The 21,227-nt window shown below is 32.0% G+C and overlaps 1 protein-coding gene across 5 annotated transcripts in view; it reads left to right on the top strand.

Annotated features, from left to right (window-relative positions):
• LOC108967217 (cell death protein hid) overlaps positions 1-21,227 on the top strand; it is a 43,772-nt gene extending 22,545 nt beyond the window's left edge. For 3 of the 5 annotated variants that reach the window (XM_018930506.1, XM_018930503.1, XM_018930505.1), the window contains exons 3-5: positions 11,339-11,888; positions 13,210-13,411; positions 19,726-21,227. In XM_018930506.1, coding sequence (XP_018786051.1) covers positions 11,339-11,888; positions 13,210-13,411; positions 19,726-19,806 — 833 coding nt within the window. In that variant the 3' untranslated portion in view covers positions 19,807-21,227. The remainder of the gene's footprint in view (positions 1-11,338; positions 11,889-13,209; positions 13,412-19,725) is intronic. The other 2 variants (XR_001993248.1, XM_018930507.1) reach the window with 2 other exon arrangements.

Genomic DNA, 21,227 nt, shown 5'->3' with positions numbered 1-21,227 from the left:
TTACTAAATTATTAATTATTTATTACGCTTTTTGTCGCGCTTTTTTATATTTCGCAACATGCCCTCACTCTGACTGTTAATTAGCTCACTTTTTCATCTTACACGCCTTTGTAATTAATTAACCGTTATGTGGCGTTAAAGACACTTGTACATCCGGTTTTCAGCGCATTCAACGTAAAAACGGCTGAGTGTGAAGAAAGTTCTTTGTTGCTTTACAACGAAATACAATGATGAACAGACAATGGCAACAAGTTGCTGTACGTAAGACAACAACAAAATTGCAAGAAAAATCGATTAACAAAAAGTTTTTATTTTTCTGTGAGAAAGTGACAATTTACAAGGTATTGTGAAATATGGCGAAGGATTCATTGTAATTTGGCTAATGAGAAAAGATTTATTGGGGGCCAATAAGAAGACATTTTAAAGGAAATGCCTGATGTATTACTAAATGCACTATGTTACTTAGTTTAAAACTTTGGTAAACATACATATATACATATATGCATATGTATAGAAATTTAGTAAAATGTACCAAGTTTAGCATATATGTATTTTTGAAGAAAATCACAGTAAAATAAAATAATGTAATTTTTTTTGTTGAAAACCTTGTTTCAGAAAGAGAGATATCAAAACTAACTGTATCTTGATTCAAACTAAATAATTCTTCACAAACTGTTTTGTTGCAAAACGACATATGTTCATTAAAAATATCATTTCCGTAAAACATATTCTTCACTATTATCAATTAAAAATGTAAAATGTCTAAACTAACGGTATCTTGATTTAAAAAATATCTTTATTTTCGTTAAAAAACCTAAACTGTTCGTAAAACTAAAGTTCCCAAAAAAATCATCAGAGAGTAAAATGTCAAAACTAACGGTCTTTACATTCGAAATTTTAAAATTTGTCGGAAATTAAATTAACACTTTTCCTGCATTTTAACCTTCGCATTGCGCTACGGCAAACACAACAGTCATTTCCTTGCAGCATAACCGTTAGCTTGTAATTAATGCCTCAAATTTGGCAACGTCCTTGCAACACTTGCTTTGCGCATTTGGTCACACATTGAACTTGACGTCTGCCAAAATTGGCAAAAAGTCTATAAAAGTGCAAAAAAAAAAAAAATTGGTAGGCACATATGTGATATACAACTGCAGCTACCTATATATATATATATATAATACATAGTTGACCGTTATGGCTATTCGTGGCTACCTGTTTTACACATTGAAGCGCTTTGTTCTGTATGAAATGATTTTTAGACGCCAATGACCAGCGCCAGAAATGGACAATAGACATGTGTAAATCTGCCTTATATATTTATACATATGATCGATTATATATATATATATAAAGAGAAACGCTTGTATATTTGTATATATGTGCATCATTTGCGCATGTGGCATTCAGCGTAAGCATGCCACACCATAAATGCCAATTTTTGCGATCTTTTCGCACATTCAATTAATACCAAATTTAGTTTGGCGGCAGTGTTTATGACCGTTTAAGCGGTCAATTAACGGTGTATAATTGCATATCAGCAAAAAAATGTTTTTCCTATAAAAAAAAACTCTGTGAGCAGCGTCCTTAAGACAGCTTATATAGCAGTTGAAATATATATTCCTATATATTTACAAATAATAATTATATTTATTTATAGTATATATATAGTATAGCATATAAATATATGTGTATATATGTACACCCATACATATATATCTGTATATATATACATATATCAATATCATTCTAATTTTAATTATTTGCACCGACATTTTTCTGTTTCAAACATTCTCAGTCCATTTCCCGCATTTCTAAAAATTTACTTGACACCTCCGTATCTGTCTGTCTGTCATTCAGTAGCTAACATAACATGTATCGATCAAGCGCACGCATATCACTCCATAGTCGATCTATATGGCGATCACATTGCATCACAATATGTTTTGCGCATTTTTTGTTGCAATGTCTGTGCTGTTATTATTTATTGTGGTATGCTTCATTGTTTTGCCATTTTTGGCTGTGCCACTTTTTAGTTTTTCATTTGTCGCTGCATAAGTTTTTTCTGCTTTGCTACATTGTTTGTCTGTTTGACACTTAAATGGCAACATTTTTGCTTACTGGCTAGCGGTCATAGTACTTGGTGCTGGCATGCGATCAGTCTGCCTGGCCAGTCTACTCACTCGCTCATTCATGCACATATTCATTGATTTGTGGTATTGCTTTTGTTATTGCTGTTGTTGTCGTAATTTGTCATTTATGGTTGTGATTTGGTGGCCAGCTGTGCGCCAAAATCTGTGCGACTGTCCGGCAATACACTGAGATACAACTATATGTGGTTGTATATATAGATACAACTATATGTCGATGTATATAAATGATAATTTTTGACTTCTCCAAAAGTATCACAGTCGTTGAATGTTTTCGTTAGTTTTTAATAAACAGACATACTCGTATGGCTACACTGCTGTCATCTGTCATAACTGAAATGTTGGTTGGTTTGACAGTTGACAAAAATTTTGTGACAGCGTTAGTTGAAGTGGTAACAATGCAACACTTGGTGAATTGCAACTGTAACTAACAGTGTATAATTTATAACATAAGCGAGTTTGAGGGTTGTCATGAAAATTTTTGACAAAATGTAGAGCAAATGCAAGTTATGATTAAAAAATATTTTTATATCGCCATTTAATGTATCTTATTTTCGAACCTATGCCCATATTTCATTTTCGCATTTATTCTGATATGAGTCTTTTAAAATTTTAGTTTTTCAAAGCTTCACGATATTGTTATTTTTAAATTTCATTCTAACAATATACTTGATATCCGTTATAATATGGATGAAGTTTGTGAAACAATGTCATTCATACTGTTTTCTCTCTTAAGTACCGACTCCATGTATTCGGATTCAAGCTTTTATATAGTATAGTAATACGCTTTTAACAAAATGTGTGGAACTTTCATAATTATGGTGAGTTTCATGATTAAGAACTTTCAGAATTTTGCCGAGCTTTGGTTATTTATATCATGATCACTTTCTTACTACCCAGCTTTCACCGGATAAAAGTTGAAACATCTCGGTTTCCATACTATACAAGCTTGACTTTTGCTGATTTCGTAGAGCTTTCAGAATAACATTAAGTCTACATAGCTTAAAGCTTTCAAGCTAATGTTGAAGTATGAAAGCTTTCACATTTCAATGCACAATAATAATGAACTTTCATTGCCTAGAACCTTCTTGTTCAAATGGAACTTTTAAGAGCTTTCACGTGCAATGAATTTTTAGATACTTATGAAATATATATGCAATATTGTATAATGAAATATTTCTGGGGGATGGCTTATTAAAAAAAAGTACCACCTTTATAGTAATAATTATGATAATATAGTTCGAAATCTCTTGAAACAGATAAAATTAATTAAAACTACTGACAAGCATTTGTTAACCACTTCACATGTGCTGTGATAATTTGTATTATGCCTCATAAATATTAATTTTATGACATATTTTCTAAACACCAGCGGAAATTATGCAGATTTCGTAGTAAATACTTAATTAAAAATTAAAAGGGCACGTGCCACTTTAAAAGTAATTAACTGAGCCAGTTTAAATTTTATATTATTACTACTAGAATATATTTATTCGAAAGGAAACAATTAATTAAACAATTAAATAAAATTTTGTAAATAAATAAAAAAAGAAAAAGGCGCGAAGAAAAATTGCTTTAGTTGTAAATTTTAAGAAGAATGAGAGCTAAAACAGAAATAAAATATTTAAAACAATGAAAGTGTTAAAATGATATAAACTCTTTCATGGATAATGATAAATAAGCAATTTAAGAAACACACCTGCTGTCACAAACTTTGGTTTTTTGGGAATAAAAAATAAAACAATAATAATTATTTCATTTATTGGTATATTTACTCATATTTCAAATATTCAATAGTAAAATTTTTGAAGGAAATAAATAAATATTGTTCGAGTTATTCGTGATCTCTAGCTGCGATATAACAAAGCTATTCATTGCATCAGCTACCCAACCTTGTCCTTACATGCCGTCATAAAAACATTTCAAACTAAAGACTCTATCCGTACAATGACAAATCTTAAAAAAGTGTGACTTTTAGGAAAAATCTTGGTTGTTTCTTGGTTGGTAGGTTATTCTCCATACAAAACGTAGAAAAAATCTTAAAGTTACTTAAGTAATTTTGAAAAGTATAGTTTCGATAATAAACTAATGTTACTATCGAACTATGGACAAACTTTAGAAGGCTTCAACTCAAAATTTATTTGAGATATCGATTTAAGTTTTTTTATATTATTTTTAAAGTGCGACTTATGGAAATGTGAAAATTTATTATTTTTTCTTTATACTAGGTGCAAATAATTCGAACTTGTCTCAAGTGTGAAAGATATATCAAACAATATAACCTCGTTATATGTACAAATGCATATGTTGGTGCATATAAATAAAGATTAACAGCAAATCAGCCACCAGTAACATGCAGCCACACCTTTATTGTGGTACGAGTTCAAAATATATTTCAACTTGCGCCATTTAACCCGCTTCCTCAGTCAGTTGTAACAAGCAGTAAAGCACACTTGCAGCTTTAATCTTCAGTGACACCATTTAACATAAATTTGCTGTTTTTTCATTAGAAATATATTCAATGGCATTTATTTTATAACTCATACACATATACCGCTTATATACTAATATGTATGTACTTATTAATTACTTCATTACAACTTTTTCTTAAATGCGGGTATATTTAAACCAGTATCTTGTAGTTGCCGCTCATTATCGTAAGCTGAGCACCACCCGCTTGGCAATTTAAAATGACGCAAAATGCGCTTTTTGCCTTTTTTCTGTTTCCTTACATATTCACAACTAAATAATTACTGCTTGCTGTCTTTTGCATTTATTGCTGCAAAGGAACTTACAAGCGCATTGTAACACAAAAAAATCGCGCAAAAAAATTATAAATAACACATTTAAGTATAAAAAGCAAAAAAAAGATTATTGCAAAACTTCAAGGCCAAGCTGTTGCGTCGCAGCTTAGCTTAGCTACCAGCGCATAACCACAACGCCAACGGCTAGCTTGGCTGATTACAACTGCTGGCCTGTACGTCTGTCTCGTTACTTTGTCATTCACATGCTCTTTATATTATTTATGCATACATATGTAAATGTGTGTGTATTTGCAATAAATATTGCAGCGGGTAATTCTTATGCCATAATATGCATTAGCAAAAGTATAAAATGATGATAAATTTTAAAGATCGCCGCGCATTTGTAGCATTCATTCGCATCTGCCATGAGCAGTCGTGAAGATAGTATATGTATGTATGTGTTAATGCAGGTACATACATGGCGTATGCGCAACTATTATTAGATTAAAGTTGTGATGGCGCATGAAGCGGAACATTGCATTAAATTTATAATTGTTGCAACGTGAGTGTGTGTGTGTGTGTGTGTGTGCGTACGTGATTACTTGATTAAAGTTTTGCATGAGAAAATGCGTCTCATAATTTCTGCTGATTTTTAACTGTCATTCAGTTAGTCATAAATGTAGGAGTGCCTTACTAATGCAGTTAATTAAATTAGAAAATTAATAAAGGATAATGCCTATAAATTTTCAATAATATAAATGATATTGCTTTATTATCGACTACCTTCACGCTTGTTCACACTGCAACTTTTATCCAGCTGCAATTTTTAAAAATTAGCTTTAGCCATTAATTATAATTAAATCCAAACGACTTATCAACTAAATGTGAGACTTAATCAGTGACTAAATAATCAAATAATGAATTTTGGATTCTAAATTATTTCTTGTGTACAAAAATAAGTCTCACGAGATGGATTTTCAATAAACTGATTATAGTTAACTAATCAATCAAAAAGCCAAATGACTTTTCAGCTAAACGGGCACCTTACTCTTTAACTAAATAATCAAATATCAAAATCTTTGCATGTTTCTTTTCATAAATAAAACATTTTTTTGTGCACAAAAATAAATTCCACGCAATGTTTTTTTAATCAACTGATTATAGCTAACTAATTAGTCGATTATAATTCAACCAATTTATACATTTTTAATTGACTATTTTTAATATCAAAAATTTTGAAATTTTTCAGCATGCAAATTCGAAACATTTATCCTTCTTATGTAAATATTCAAACGCAAAGCACTGAATGGTAAAATTAAAAAAATCTATTAAATTAGTTAATGACTTAAAAATTAAAGTCTAACTAATATTCAAAATGAATGCAGTCAACTACATTAGCATAGAATTAATAAAAAATACTCAAAGTTTTGGTTAGTACTATTTAATTTATAGTAAGGCACTCACTTTACTTTAACTCAATTAAACAAATGACTTTCATTCTTTGGAACTCTTTCTGGGATTCATTTTTATTCAATTTCACATATAAAACAAGTTTTAGCTAACTTTTTTACAAATTAAGTAAGTAAATTAAATTAATCCTATGACTAAACGATTTTGTTGTACAAGAAGAAATTAGTTCGGAAAAAAACCAAACTTTTAATAGAAGAAATTATTTCAATAAAGTTTATTGGTGACATATAAAGTAAAATATGACCAAGAATTAATCTTTAAAATTAATATAATCAATTAATTGATGAAGATGAATATTTTTATTAGAATTAATTGAATTATGCCAAGTGAATTGAAATTATGATTATACTTAAATGATTGCAACTTAATATTTACATATTTAACAATTGGTACGCCCTTCTCCTCTCTTTTCTCATCTTCTTTGTCCTTTTTCTTATCTCAAACCACAAGCAGCAATCAATTGCTGCCAAAAGATGCTCCAAAGAAGCAACTACTCTAACAGCACATATCCAACAACACGTGGCAACTTATCAAAGCAACCAAAAGAGTCAACAAAAACAACGTCGATGCCTCATAGTCTGCCTCGAAACAACGCATTCTCTGCATAGAACAATAAAAAATCAGAAATTATATTGAAAATTGCCATAATGCTGACATGATTTGCGAAAATCTAGTATAAAATGTTGTAATTGCTTTTTAATTAGTTCAAACTACCAAACGTTAAACAATAACAACAACACCACTTGAATCTGTAAATATATGCATGTTCCCAATAAATGAAAAAAAAAAAAATATAGTCAAGAATAAATTACAACAACGCGCAGCTATTAAAAAATCTTGTAGCATTTATGTGATAAAAAATAAGTAAAATATGCTTACTAATTACAACAATAACATTCTTAATGTATGAATACAAGAAAATACTCTAGCGCACATACCGCAAAAATAAATTTCGAGGCGGCAAGTTTATCTTTGAAGTCAGTTGCGGCTGAGAAAATATTTGTGGCTGTCACTTTTCTTTAACAACGATTACAGTGCGCTTGTTTTATTTTGATACTATAATGCAGTAACTGTGTTAGGGTGGTATAGTTCTTTAACTGTGAACCGAGTGATTAATTAGCAAAGCGAAAATATTATATATTATATATTATAATATTTTTTGTATTATATATATAATACAGCTGTAAACAAAGTGTTTCAGAGAGTCTTAAGATGCTTAGAACTTAGATATATATCTTTTACTTTTTGCTATTTATAAGAAGAACTCAAAGATTTTTTTCTGAGAGGTATGTAAATCATCAGTGCATACAAATATGCCACCAAAGGAGACAATCGCGTAGTTTAGACTCGACTTTAGAGATTCTAGCGAGTATTATCTTACTAGTTTAAAGGTTGTGTGGCTTAACAAAAGTACATTTAAGGGTTCCGTGAAGCATCTCATATGGAATCGGAGAGATTTGTTTCGTTTCGGCGTCTCAAAATTTTTGATCGTATTGGCATCACGATTATCGAGTACGTAGCATTCTCTATTAGCGAATTTTCATTAGTATGCAATAGAATTGTGTCGAAACTTTTGTGTTTTCGATCATTTTAGTCGACGGTCTTAGATCACGACATCTTGAATACATAATTTTTGGAATGGAAGAAATATTTTTATACCTATACGATGACTGATATTCACTTCTGAATAAGTGACTATGAGTAACAAGTTCAGCCCAGGATAAATATATATTTCTGATTTGTTGTCTGTAGCAAAATATATGGTTGCAAATCTGTTAAAAATACTTAAATAATATTTTGAAAAGTGGAAAGCTTTCAGTCATTTTTTTTCTACAAAAGTCACCTCAGAATTATGCTATTCGCTAAATTTTTATTTTTAGCTGAACTTATCATTATTATGGTTAAAAAAATGAGGTCACTTTTTTCATTTCAAATTCTTTCTAATTTTTTTTTTTCTCTCTCAAGCCAGCCACTTCTCATCGCCCCTCTTTCCCTCAATGCAATCAAATTTTATATAATAATCTTGAATAAGTTTTTCATAACTATTTTTTAATTTTTTTTTTACAATTTTATCTATTGTTGTAATTATTCCAACAATTGCATTTTCATGCTTCATTAGAATATACCGCATATACCGCACTTCTAACAGCGACAGCAACAACTTTACTACAACTACAACAACAATTAAAAGTTCAACAAAAAAACGCTAACTCATATCTAATATTGTTCTAATGCCATTTTAAATGCCAACCAAGCTGCAGTTCAAATATTCAAATAGCATTGCATATTGTTGTTGTTATTACTTTATTACTACCATTATTGCGCTTCAGCTTCACGAGTTGGAAAAAAATGCATTGTAAAATAGCAAATGACAGCAAATCCACCATGTGTTATGCTGTAATGAAATTAATGATGCTACTACATTTCAAGGTTAGCGACGACAGCTGCCCGGCTGCTTAAGCTTGCGCGGCCGCCAGCCAAACGACCAATCGAACGAGCGATTCACGTGCGCCAGCTCGCTAGCGGCTAATGGCAACAAATGCTTATACATCATTGTCAGCGCGTGATAGCAAAAAATAGCAAAACAACAACAAAAGCAAACCAAATCAGCAGCATTTATTACGGTGGCAGCAAGCGTGTTGCAAATGTTACATACCAACAACAGCAACAACGAAATTAGTTACCAACTTTTTTCTTCTTTTTTATTAATAAAAAATATTTCTTCTTCTTCTTCTTTTACTCATTCTTTTCGCTGTTAAGGAGTGGCACGCTGCACAGTTCGTGCCAATGCCTGCAGCCACAACGAACAATCATTCGAGTTGCCTCCGAAAATGTTAATAACAACAAATTTACGCTCCATTAGCTTTTGCTATCTGCGGCAAAGCGTCTGTTCATAATGAAATTAAACATTTGAACAGCTGAGCGCAAGGTTTGCACAGCATTTGCTTTTACCCCGCACTCCTCTGCTCTGCTCCTTTTAAACGTTTCTCATTTAGCGGCGACTGCTGTTGCTATTATTCAAGTTGTCTCGCCAATTACGTACAAAGCTGTAACTGTTAGCTTGTCTTGTTGCTGCTATCAATGTACGCGTGAGATCAAGGATAGTGGGTCAAATGTGCAGAATTGCGCCACTGTTTTGGCGGCTGCGACGAGTTATTGGCGGTAGCGGTTAATGGCGCATTGATTTCTATGTTTTTGCGGTATCGGTTACAAAGTTTTCGAAAAATTAAATATTTCGAAAAAAAAACAAAAATACAAATATTTGGAAAAAAATATTGAAACAAAAAAATTAAAAAAAAAATTATACAAAACAAAAAAATTTATGAAAAAAAGTATATAAAGATAATCGGAATTGGAACGGAATCCAAGCAATTACATAAACTTCCCTAATCACCCGAATCACCAGAATCCACAAAATCGCTCTAAAAATTAGTAATACGACAGGAAAAGAGCAAGCACACATCCATATATCGATAATTTCTCATTAATAATTAATCAAAAATCGATAAAAATTTTTTATAATTATTCTTTTATAGCAAGTTTAGCAACTCAAAGGTTAATGTGCCATTTAAATTCAAAGAAGAGCGAATTACTTATGAAACAATCAAAGCTTAGTTAATAAGGTAAAACAGCATAGCTCAAATTACATTGCAATATGCAAAGTGGCAAGTTGTGTTTGCATTTATTAGCCGTGCACTCGCGTAAATCTAATATGTGTGCTCGCTTGCCTCTAACCACTTACATTTATCATATATGCAAATATATTTCCATGTATATGTTTGCGCTTAGCTGACATATGCCTTTTCCACATACTTTACAGAATAGTTTGTATAATTCATGCAAATTATATGCAATTTTTATTGGCACCTTTTTCATGTTTAATTTCTGCTTTATTTCCACCTTTTAAATGCCTTCTTCTGCTTGATTGATTTTTATGATTTCGCATTTGCATTCAAACGCTTTCAATGCATTAAGAGCTGGGCTGCTTACTTTGCATATATTTTTGTTGTTGCTTTTATGCGTTCAATTCAACATGCCGACGCCATTGTGTACACATGTGCAATATTTGCAAAAATACATTTACTACTTTGTGTAAGTGTATATGATCGCTTGATCTCAGGTGGCTTGTCATTTTTAGCCTGAGTTGCAGCTTATTTGCTGATGGCTTGTATGTATATAAAAGCGCCAATTTGTTAGTTTTGTAACTTTATACTATTTACTGTGGCCAATTATAAAATTAAGTGGTGTTTTATCAAAAAGTGCGTGGTGACAGTGACGGAAACGTCATACAGGTGGTGCCAGAAGAATGTTCTCACAATCTTATTATTCTGGGGTCATTTAATATTGCTTTTGGAATAAGTTATTAACTTGTATTATGATATAACAATTTTAAATATTTCTTTTAACTTAACGAAAAATGTAAAAACTTAACGAAACTTTTTTTATTAATCCGATTAAAAATGTATTTTTAGAATCAAGTCCTTAACTTTTATTATTTTATTTTATTAGCTTCCAATTTTTGACAAAGAAAAGTGAAGAAATAGAAAACTTAACGAAATATTTTTTTGCTTATTTGACCAAAAACTATTACATACACCTGAGAAATACGCAAGTGGCTTAAAGATATTGTCTCTAAACTTCTTTGTAAAACTTAACGAAAACACCAACAACTTAACGAAATTTATTTAATACATTTTTGACTAAAAATTGTAATTTATTGTAAAATTAATATTTTCAACTGAACGAATATTTTGTGAAACTACAAAATATTTTTAAATATAACGACAAAAGCTAATATATAAATATAAATAAAAAAAAGCTAATAAATGAAATTATTTGTAGCTCTATAAATCATGACTAAGAATTTTATGTCCAATCCACAAACTTTTTCGTCAAATGCGACAAAATAACTATTTTTTACTAAGTAATTTCTACTAAATTCTCACATCTCCATCTAATTTCTTCTACTTTCAGATGCTACCGCCTTCCAGTATCCCCCACCAGCCAGTCCATGCTGTCAAGTGCACAGTCCCTCACCATACACAGGGAGTGGCAGCGGTGGCGGCGGTGGTGGTGGTGCCGGTGTCGGCAATGGCGAAGTTTTTTTCCCACTCAGTCTTAGTACACCACGTACACCACGTACCAGCGTCAGTTATGCGGCTGGCGAAGAGAATACCTTCTTTCGTCATCACAACATCAGTGGCGGTTGCAGCAACGCATCACACCTACAACCACCGCAATCGGCACCACCAATGCCGTCGAGTAGTCACAATGGTGCACATAGTCAACCAGCGCCGCAACAACAATACCAACAATATACATATCCATATTATCAATATACACCACCGCCGACACCGCTCACCGCCAATGCGAGCACCTGCACCGGCAATGTATTCGGGGCGACGGAAGCGACAACGCACCAACGCGGTTGTGTGGCAACAGCGTCGACATCCACATCGACGACATCGTGCGGTATGGGCGGACATTCGCGTTTGCATCGCAGCCTCTCAGATGCGCAGAAGCGGTAAGTGTACATAGTAATGCTAATTACTAACTTTAGTTGTACTTAAAAAATTATTTTCAAGCATGCACATTTTCCTAATAATAATTTGTTTACAAAAATTTTATTGAAAAGCACTTTAATTGGCAATAAATGTCTTGAAATAAAATAATTTCAACTAAATTTGTCTCTATTAACTCTATTCCAACACTTAACGAAAGTTTTCAAAACTGGACGAAAGTTTTGAAAACTTAACGAACGCGCAAAAAAAATTTCGTCAGTATTTAAAGTGTTTCCTGAACTAGAAATTACTTTTATTTTTAAACGAAAACTGAATAATAACATAACTTTGAAATTATTAACCAGTACGAATTTTAATGCTTATTTTGAACAGCATAAATAAACAGTGAACAAATTGAGTACAACTCATTAACGTCAAGATTATACCAAATTTTCATTCAATAAATTACAGTACAATACACTCTCTTATCGCCTCAAAACGCCTACTTTATACAGTAGTGCGATGTGCTTAGCAAAGTGTCAACTATAAGCGTACAGCGCTGCTGATTTCGATCATACTATATATGTACATATATTGTAATGTTTGAATATTTAAGAAAGCATATGCGGGGGTAAAGCAAACGTAGTGTGATTGCGCGCGCGATCAACGACCGACAGCAGCTCCCGCAACACATTAACGCGCCATTTAGATTGCGAAATCTCACTTTTGTTGCCTGCTGTTTATACGCTAAAAATATCAATTCCCATGACATGTTTTCACGCACCGCATATATATTGTACGCTATCACTTGGTTGGCAACGCCAATGGCGACAGCAGCCGTCGGCAAATGTACAGGCCCCCAGCTTCCCAAACAGCTAGCGCTTGCAATACATATTAACATGTTCGACGATCTTTTGCTGTCAAGATAATCCCTATAATTAAAGACTTGAACGCTTTAAGCTGCAGCTTGCTAACTTACAAGTGTAATTGTGTCGATCAGTGTGTCTCGATCATAGCGCCTATGTTATCGCTTGCACATATACATATTTCTTTTATCGCCATGAGAATGAGCACAATTCGCAGCTGGTCACTTGTACTGCTCATTCACCTCTCCCACACACATGATCGCTACTTATTCTTCGTTGATTCCACACATTATGTGTTGTGATAAAAACTCGCAAGCATTTTTCACAAGTAGGCGACATGATTTTCATTTTCATGCTATTTGATAAATGTAGACTGATTTCTTATAATTCACAGCGTTCGTTCCTTGTAAAAATCTTTGTTGTCATATATGTCTTATTTTAATGAATGCAATAAATATTTTATTATTTATTCATATAGCTCTCGTCGTACGTCAACCACCAATGATGATGAACGCGAGTATCATAGCGAACACGAGACCAGCTGGGATGAGTTCGATGACCGTTATGATAATTTTACCGCCGGCCGTGAACGTTTGCAGGAATTTAATGGACGAATACCGCCACGAAAGAAGAAAAAGGATGTGCCAAAATCAAAGTACGAGAAGAAGGTGAGAGAAAGAGTAAGTCACAAACTGAATTTTATAATTAAAACTGACAAACTATGAGTAATATAGAAAATAATTAGTTTGCCCCTTAAACTGATACCTAAAAACACAAGTTGACCTTAGCCAATATAATATGGCTCTCATCATCAATCAATACTCATAAATATTGTATATTTTAATCATAAAAAAAATATTTAAATAAAGAATCGGCAAATATTTTTTTTTTTTTTTAATATAACGATCGATTTATCCAAAGTTTTTAAGTTATAGCGAAGGTTTTCATTGTTATATAAACGTCTATTGAAGCTTTCCAAATGTTATTGAAGTTTAACAAAAAGTTTGAAAATTTGACGAAGTTTTTTTTTTTTTTTTTTTAATATGAATGAACGATTTCATAACATGAAGCATGTACAATAAACTTATCGAAGGGTCTTGAGGTTACACAAAAGTATTTGAAACTTGACGAAAGCTTCTGAATGTTTACAAAGATTATAAGAGTTCAAAACTATTATAAATTTAAGCTTACCAAAAGGTTTTGAAGTTAAAAAGTGTTGAAAACTATGTATTACGAAATTTTTTAGAACTTATCGACGAATTTGAAAACTTAACGAATCTTTTTATTTTGCAACATAACGAATATTTTCAGAATCTTTTGATAGCTAACTAAGAGAAAATGAGGTTTTTGAATACTTGGCGATAGTTGCAATAATATCTAGAAACTTTTCGAAATTTAAAAAGAATCCTAATTTTATGATCTCTCATATAACTGAACATATTTGATTTTAGGTATGCATATTTTCGATGAATGTCTTATTATTCTCACACAAAATAAATAGCAATAAAAATCTATTACTGATTATTTATCTCATTTTCTCGTCCTTAAACATAGAGGAAATGAGGAAACGCAGAGAAAAGTAATTGTCGAGTAACCATTTAATAAGATAAAATAAGTATAAAATCTAGTGTCTCCAACAGAAACACTATCCTGGTTTCTATATTCTTATTAAAGAAGAGCAATTCAACCCTAAATAATGCCTGCAAACTTGAATTTTGTGCGGTTGAAGGTCAAAAATATTTAAATTTCAGAAACGTATGTCCTTACAAAAATAAGAATATTTTAATAATATCCAAATGAATATGTTTTCTCAATATATTGGCGCTACTTTGAAATCGTTTTAACTTATATTTCGGATTATTTTCGAAGTGGTTATTTCTTTATAGTTCATAACTGATATTACTGCAAACCCGATCCTCAATTTTTGTTCAATACCGGTCCGAGTCTAATAGAGTCCAAATATTATATGATACATCCTATGTGTTATTTCTGCACATGTTTGTGAGTAATCTATGGTATCTACGGTATACTGGTGACCTATATTGTATACTCTTATTATTAATAATGTAAAAACAATGTATTTTCAAAAAAGTAATGTTTACTATATAACTTATACCAACTAGCTTGTAATATTCTTAAAATAACCCACTAAGTGCAACATTAATCATCTTCAGCACAGAACATTCCTTGACAGCGTGGGCAAATTTTCTCTTTACCCTACAACCAAATTGTGTCTGAATGAGTGAATAATTAACAAGGAATGTCTTCTTCAGAAAAATAATTTTATTTAAGAAAACCTTTTTCAAAAAATACCTTCCCATCACTTTGTAAACACAAATGTGCCGCCTATAAACACAGGTGTTCTTCACAGTTTAAGACGTAAATTGCGCCATACTGCAGAGCGTGCAAAAAAGCAAAAACATAAAATCGTAGAATACTGTAGAATAAAAACTGCAATATGACACAGTTCATTCATTTATAGACGCACATAAAGGAAGCTTTCGAAACTCTTTGTTTTCGAAACACTTGTGGGGCCACATGCGAAAGCCAAACGTACGTTGGACGACAAATTAAAAAACTACCGCAAATAAGTATGTATGTATGTGTATGTGCATATAGTTATAAATTTTTTATATATGGAAAGCGTAACAATTTTATTACGCTGCAGTACAATAAATGCAAAATGCAATCTAAGTCGCTGGCGAGCCAATGATAGGCATGCGGGCCAATGGACACCAGCGCAGTGCAGTAGTGCCATCAAGCACACGTACGCCGAACACGCGCTGACTGCCTGTCGATAAATGGACAGAGGGTGAGGAGCGTAGCTGCAGTGTGTTGTCACTAAAAACTAGCAGGTTTCTAGGCGCTTGCCGTCAGTAGCGGCAAAACCTTTTGCTACAACTTATTTTTGTTGTAATTTATATATTTTTTCTTGTAACTTTTTGTGTATTTTTTTGCTGTTGGTACAGTTTGTTGATTTTATTGACGTCGCAAAGCTGCGCAATTAAATTTTATCGCGAAAAATACGAATTTTATTGTCACTTGAACCGCCACACCGACTGCCCAGCTGAGTGCGCCTGCCCGTTGTGCCTTTGCCGCCGCGTTGGCTGCTGGCTAAAGTTTCGTGGACTTTTTTTTTTTTTTAACTTTTTTATGCGGATTTCTAAGCAACAGCAAAACGGAAAATGCAAATCCAGGCGGTTTTTACGAGCACTTTGTTCTAAGTATTTTTTTTTTTTTTTTTTTTGATTTTTTTTTTTTGTGCTTCAATTTAATGCACTTTAATTTAATAATTTTTGCCAGTTTACCGTAATTTATTTGTTGCTTTGTGTGACACATTTTAATTGTGATAACAAATTTTTTGATTTTCGCCAATTTTTTTCTGCTGTCAGCAACTTTTGTGTGACTGACGCATGCTGCCGCTAGGCGCACAGCTGTAAGTATTTTTATTGCTTCCTAAGTATTTTTGTAGGTGCAGGCATTGTTGCTTGTTCGAGTAAAATATCCATGCATTCATATATATGTACACACATACATACTTTTATTGCACTTTTTCCCCAACGCTTGCGTTGAAATGTAATTTTCTGCCTTGCTTTTGTATGTTAATGACCTTTTCTAGTTGTTTACTGAAGCGCGTAATTACAGTTTCAAATTTCAGTTGCATTTATCATGGTGAGATGTTTTTTTCTTGTATTTTTTTAGCCAGCTGTTTTAAAGCTGTGTGCTAGGTTCTGTTTAAGAAGCAAAACATCAGGCTGCATTTAGTTCGTGTGTTGTTTAAAAACTACAGAAAAATGCAATTTAAATGAAACTGAATTATAACAGCATTTAAAAATGATACGATAACTGAAGATAGACTTTTTTTTAGAATTATTTTAAGAAGAAGTACGGAAAACGATTAAAATAGATGAAGCCGATTTTTGTTTGATTTTCTTCAGAGTTTTAATTGACCTTTTTAGGAAGTTAGCGCAGTTAAAAACCTTGAAGGAACTAACACACCTTTGATATTTTATTCTTGAAGTAAAGAAATTTTAATCGAGTTTTTCGCTTTCTAACATGTATTTATAAATGGTTTTAATATTGGCATATTGATGAAGACATATATTTTTCTTAATTTTCTTCAGATTTTTAATATATTATTCTTTAAGTAGTTAGCCAAGTCAAGAACCCTGAGACATTTTTTTTATAGTTTATTCCGGAAGTAAAAAAAAAAGTAATCGAATTTTTTCAATCATTTTAGGAATATTTTTAATATTGCCGTTTAGATACAAAATGGAGCTTCTACTACCGGAAAAAAGTAAAACACGGCATCTTTGCCTACATAAGACTTGCTACTAAAATATGTATATTTTTGATTTTACAGATATTTGAACCAAATGGCGGGCTCACAAAGAAAATATAAATTATTTACCGAAGAAGTTAGCAGAAAAAGATCATAAAAAATAACAAAGAATATAAAATATATATAAAAATAATACATTCGAGTAGCATTCTCACCCACTCTGAAAATTAGTTTTACAAATTGGGAATAAATAATTAAGCTCACTCATGTATTTGTGGAAGCTTGATTTATAAAAAGTCTAAAGATTGCTTACTTGAATAAATCCGAAGAAATTTAAAATTGTATTGAAAACTATTTTCCAATGCGATTTTATAACCTTTTTTGGCAGAAAAGCCTTCAAAACTTTTATATGAAGTGAGGGGAATAAATACCAAATTAATCAACTTTATGCGCCTCAAAATATGCAACACAATTGATATCTACTCAAGAAAGAAAAGTGAGATATCTAAGTGGAATTCTCGCAAAAATTACTCACGTTAGGCTGAAAATTTAAAACATTTTACATACTTATAAAAGAATAAAATAATCCACTAAAAAGCTTTATAGCCTAATTATGTATTATAAGGAAGGATAATACAGAATTACGCAATAAACAATTGAACTTTTTTTTTCTTCATTTTACGATTTTTTTTTTTTTTTCAATTAGTAATTTTTCTAACATCATTTTCAGATTCTATTGTTCTAATTTTTCACTCGACGTTCTCTTTTTCATCAACAGTTTTGCCACCAAATATTCGCACGACTTCTGTCGAAAAAAAAAAGAAATTGAGACAAATGTTCGAAATGCCTTTCTTTTTCCAAACAATTAAACGGTGAATAATGCCAAAAATTATGAAAATTTATGACTAAAAAGATGACACACTTCATTTGCATATATGCAAGTAAAACCTAAACCACCCTTACCCACCTCAAATCTAAGGAAATACAAAACAAGTGCCCAATCAAGCGAAAAAGTAATCAAATAATAAATCCATATTTCTGCTTCTGAAAAAAATAGCAAACTAACTAACCCCAATTGTTATGAAACATTCTTTTATTTACTTATGCACCACAGAGACCCTACTGATATACATACAAACTCGTATGCATATTTTCATTCAAGTGCCTGTCCACAAAATATTTATATGACCACTAGTGGACTGGCAGTGGCATTGATAGAAATTTTCGGCACATTTTTATTGTAATTATAAGCGCATTTGTTACATTTATCAAATGCCAGTGGTGCGGACATAAAAATTATTTATTGATGACCACATAAGTACATATACATTAGTATGTAAGTACAACATGCATACTTAAGTGCTGCCTTAATGTTGAAGTGCACGTGTAAATTGGTCTTTGGGGAGGATTTTATGCGCCGCCGATGAGTATCGCTGGCAGTTTGACCCGAAACAAAATAGAGGCTAGATGAACAGACACACACTTGTATAAATATACACAAATGTACACACATATATGAAAATGTGCAAATATAGAGCATTTAAGCAGCCAGGAACACTACCAGGTGTTCCGAGTTCGCATGCGGGGGCTGTTATTGAAATAATCCATATTTATGTTAGTCAGTTTATTCAGCGGCAAAGTGTTACAATAATGCATTTAATAGCCTATTATGTGCTATTGAGATTAGAACTTTGCTACATTTTTTTGATTTACTTGCACTAGTGAATAAATGAGTAGTGTTGTTTTAATGCCAAAAGTTTTCGGACTTCATTATAATACACATAGGGAGTTATTCAATGACGTTATGGATAGCAGAAAAATCCACTTGACTATGAAAATCACTTTTGTCTCTTTATTAATTATATGTTAGATATGTTTTTGCTTTAATACCACACATTACTCGGATAAAAGCACCGCCAATGCGCAATTAAGAATATTTACTATTAAAAATTTACTCCATCTTGCTTTTTCAACTATTTGCCGTACTTTAAGCCATTAACGAGTGTTATAAACCTTCTAAGCCGCCTCGGAATATCTTTTAAACAATACATTTTCTTTGTAATAGAAATGTTTGTATTCAAAATACTCTCCGAATAACCTGTTGAGTGACAAACAAATAGACATTTCTTCCATATATCATAATTTATCGCGAGAGGTCGCTATTAGCAATTATGGAGTTTGTGTAAAAAGATATGAAAGAATTACTAAGGTAACTTTGATGAGTGCAGCAGAGTATTTGGGGGGTGAAATATAAAAAAATAAATAGTGTTCACACCTGCAAATGCATCACTCACTTTTTTGAGGTTTAACTCAATCAGAAGATTCTTTAAAAACACCATAGAAACCACTTGCGAACGTGTAAGTTTAGATGAGGCTGAGGCTCGTATCTCTTTTCGTAGAAAAAGACTGTATCACAGAATTTTTCCAACATACATAGATAAGCTTTCCTAATTTATATAACATATAACTTTCAAAAACACATTATCTCAGATCGCAGTGAGTTATCTTTCTTCAAGTCCAGATTATCATAATTATGGGTATGTTAGGATTAAGGATGAAAAAATTTACACCAACAAGTACCTATCTTTATTTATGGGATTATTTCTGTCAGATATGTTGTAGAGATTATGTTATCTATATACTTTACTTTCTAGAACATATGAAATTCAAACCATATATTTATTATTATGTTCTCTCTTCTTCTCTTTGCAGCCATTCAAGGGTTTTATCTGGCCCACTGTCGTCACAGTCATCGTTGTTGCAATCGGTTGTGGCTTCCTTGTTACGCGATGAGTGCAACAAAAGTGAAGTTCCAGCGGCAATAGCCTCAGCAATACTTACAATTTAAAAAGCAAGCAGCAGTGAAGCAATGCAGAAAAAAAGCATAATTATTTACACTTAAAGAAAAAATACAAAAAAATAATAAATTTTGAGAAAAACTTTAAAAACAAAGCACAAATGAAAAGTGTTAAAGTGTGCGGAAAGCAGAATGCTTTTGCCGTTTTCATAGCAATAAAGGAGTACGAGAGAGAAATATATAAAGGTGAAGAAATTTTCGCCAGAAATGTGGAACGTGAAACTGTTTAAAGAAGCGCAAGTCGCGCGTGGAACGAAGCGAAGTTACGCCGGCCAGTTTTAAAACGACTCCTTGAGGAGTGGCTTGAGAGAGAAATCTTTTCGAGAGTGAAATTTCTAGAATTTGCGAATCGACTAGCGAAAAAGCGCATCAAACCGCTACAATTAGAGTGAAAGAGAAAGAGGTGAAAGAAGGAAAGATATGGCGTCAAAGAAAGAGAGAGAGAGAGAGATATATAAGCGAGCAAAGCGCACAGTGTGCGACAACGAAACCGAATTTTTAATCAACGAAGCTTTTCTTACACACCACAAACTCCAAACGAAATCAAAGTCGAAAACGACGTAATTAAAGCGAACAACTAATATTTTTTTACACCAGCAAAGCATATTTTTGTACAATGTACTCATTTATAGTGGATATACATATGTACGCAGACGAGTATTTGACTAACAAATCTCTGCCGTATTTGGACGTGGAAATTTCGCATCTAGTATACTTGATATGAATTTGAACTGCCGTTAAGTGTAAGCCACTTTGTGCTTAAACAAAATATTTTTCTAACGAAAATTTTGTACGTTTTTTATTCTAAATGTGTAACAGATAAGACTGTTCGATATTGAAAGGCAGCATTTGTACAAAACACAATTTAAAAATAAAGAAACTAAGACAACAAGGCAACATTTTTATAAAAAATTATATTCAATAACTAAATATATTCTACAATTTTGATAAAAAATCAGACTAACAGTAAATTAATTAAAAAAAAGAACTCAATGCTAAACTTTTGTTTCATACTAACAACTGAAAAATGGCTAATTTGGCGTACGGAACACAGTTTTTTCCATACAGATGCGCATATTTTTGATAAAGAATTTTAAGGACTTTTACAAAATTACAAAATATCTTTTTTATATAAAAACAAACTGAAGAAAAACAGCAAATTACAAAACAATAAACTAATATTGAAATAAAAATTCGGGTTTCCGAAAGCGTACAAGTTTTTTCGAAACAAGAACTTTGGCGCAATATTTTTGATAAATTTTATAAATATTTTTGTAACCGCATATAAATATGTATGTAGGTATGAGAGTAACTGAAATACCAACAATTTTTGCTAAGAGGTTTACAAATCAAAAAA

Source organism: Bactrocera latifrons, unplaced genomic scaffold (genome assembly GCF_001853355.1).
Source record: "Bactrocera latifrons isolate USDA-ARS-PBARC rearing strain unplaced genomic scaffold, ASM185335v1 scaffold_18, whole genome shotgun sequence".
Taxonomy (NCBI): Eukaryota; Metazoa; Arthropoda; class Insecta; order Diptera; family Tephritidae; genus Bactrocera; species Bactrocera latifrons.
This window is presented reverse-complemented; position numbering and strand designations above follow the sequence as displayed.